This window comes from Populus trichocarpa, chromosome 10 (assembly GCF_000002775.5).
Source record: "Populus trichocarpa isolate Nisqually-1 chromosome 10, P.trichocarpa_v4.1, whole genome shotgun sequence".
Taxonomy (NCBI): Eukaryota; Viridiplantae; Streptophyta; class Magnoliopsida; order Malpighiales; family Salicaceae; genus Populus; species Populus trichocarpa.
In genome coordinates this window covers 2,686,919-2,688,987 of record NC_037294.2, presented here as the reverse complement: position 1 = coordinate 2,688,987, position 2,069 = coordinate 2,686,919, and the positions used below count along the sequence as shown (strand labels likewise).

Here is a 2,069-nt window from a genome sequence, read left to right as displayed (position 1 = left end):
AAAGTAGGAGCTGCAAGTGATTGAGTCCAACTCAATCAGTTCATCTACACAACCTCAATTCCAGAGGATAATCTTCAATAGTGGATCAACATCAGCAGCAAGTAGATAATCTTCAACAGTGAATCAACATTAGCAGCAAATTAACTTTATCTGTTGAAGATTAACTTCTACTTATCTTTTCAACAATATCTCATCCTTGTTCACTGTCCCCATGGATCGCACCAACTACCTGAGTTTGAAATCCCAATTTGAAGATATACTGGAGATGCATGGCTTTACAGTAGTCATCAAAAACAACACAGAACCACCTAAAGTGCAAGAAGATGGTTCTGTGCACCGAGAATTAGCAAAAGCTAAATTGGTCCTGAGTTGGATCAAAGCAACTTCCTCCTCTTCCATCAAAACACTTCTCATCCCATGTACCACTGCTCATCAAGCCTGGACCATGCTGGCCAAGCGTCTTTCACCTCTTGCTAGCACCCGTGTACGAATCCTTCGAGACCAAATTCGCACTCTCCGGAAGGACAGCAGCACCACAGTGGTTGATTATCTCAATTATGCCAAATCACTCTTTGATTCTCTCATACAATCTGGTGCAACCATGGACGATGATGAATTAATCAGTTATGTTTTGGATGGACTTGGTCTTGAATACAAAGAGCTAGCCACAACACTTCACCTGCATCCCGATATTGACTTTGATCAATTCTATGATTTAGCTCTAAGAGAACAGCATTTACAGAAACGCATGTCTCTTACCATGACTTCAGGAGTTGCTATGGCTGCTGATCGTATGCCCAAAGAACGTCCCTTCAATTCACACATGCCCAATCATAATCACGGATTTGGAAGAGGACACGGTCGTGGCAGGAATTGGAATCAAGGGCGTGGATCAAGGCGAACAGGGCATTGAGAGCCGGCTCAAGGGGCTTGGTTTCCAGACCGCAACTCTCAGCCACGTGACCCTTAATCTGTTGTCCTCACCTCTTCTCCTGCTACTCTCTCTGATGGGCGCCCTCCTTTACTTCCAACACCTCAAGGCAGATTCTCAAATACCCAACGCAGTGAAGTCATTTGTTTTCGGTGTGATAAGTAGGGGCACATAGCTCGTTTTTGTCCTAACCGTAGGCCTCATGCATACATGGCAGAAAAATTTACCACCTCTCCTTCTCCTACAGCTGATGTGGCAAATACCAATTGGTGTCTTGATTCAGGGGCTACTCACCATATGACAGCCAACGCAACCTCTCTCCCCGATGCTCATCCTTATACAGGTACAGATACAATTGTTGTTGGAAATGGCAACCAATTAGCAATAACTCATATTGGCAATACACAATTGACCGGGTTGCATAAATCATTAAATCTTAATGAAGTTTTGTATGTGCCTGCTATTCGCAAAAACTTGATCTTTATCCGTCGTTTTTGCTGTGATAATGATTGTTACTTTAAGATGGATGCTAATGGTTTTTCTGTGAAGGACAACAAAACAGAGAAGGTACTCCTTACTGGTAGTAGTTTCGATGGCCTTTATCACATTCAGACGTCCCCTTCTATTGCTCGTCAAATTGCTTGTTATGGAAAGCGTACAGCACAAGATGTATGGCATGCCAGACTCGAACACCCATCTCATTCAGTTTTTACTACATTGATGAATAAGTACAACTTACCACTTGATGGTGCAATTGTCTCCAATAAAAACTGTCATATCTGCCCGTTGGGAAAATCTTGTCGCTTACCTTTTGAAGACAGACAGTCTCATGCTCAATTTCCATTAGCACTTTTACATCTTGATTTATGGGGTCCTGCACCAATCTCCTCAAATTTTGGCTATCGTTATTATTTTTCCATTGTCGATGATAATACTCAATTTACTTGGTTATATCCATTGGCTAAGAAATCAGATGTTCTTACTACATTTGTTCACTTCAAAAAGTTGGTGGAAAATCGGTTTAGCTCTCACATTAAACAACTGCAGGTTGATGGTAGAGATGAATTTACCAACAAATTATTTCTGACATTTTTACGTGATCATGGAATATCTCATCAGATCTCATGTCCTTACACTT

The 2,069-nt window shown here is 41.6% G+C and overlaps 1 protein-coding gene across 1 annotated transcript; it reads left to right on the top strand.

Annotated features, from left to right (window-relative positions):
• The first annotated feature begins 211 nt into the window (after positions 1-211).
• LOC112328865 (uncharacterized) lies at positions 212-913 on the top strand. The gene has a single exon (XM_024609980.1). It carries the CDS (start codon positions 212-214, stop codon positions 911-913), a length of 702 nt encoding a protein of 233 aa, XP_024465748.1.
• The last annotated feature ends 1,156 nt before the right edge of the window (positions 914-2,069 follow it).

Excerpts from the sequence above, each read along its gene's own strand:
- LOC112328865 (XM_024609980.1), top strand. The coding sequence starts at position 212 with ATGGATCGCACCAACTACCTGAGTTTGAAATCCCAATTTGAAGATATA.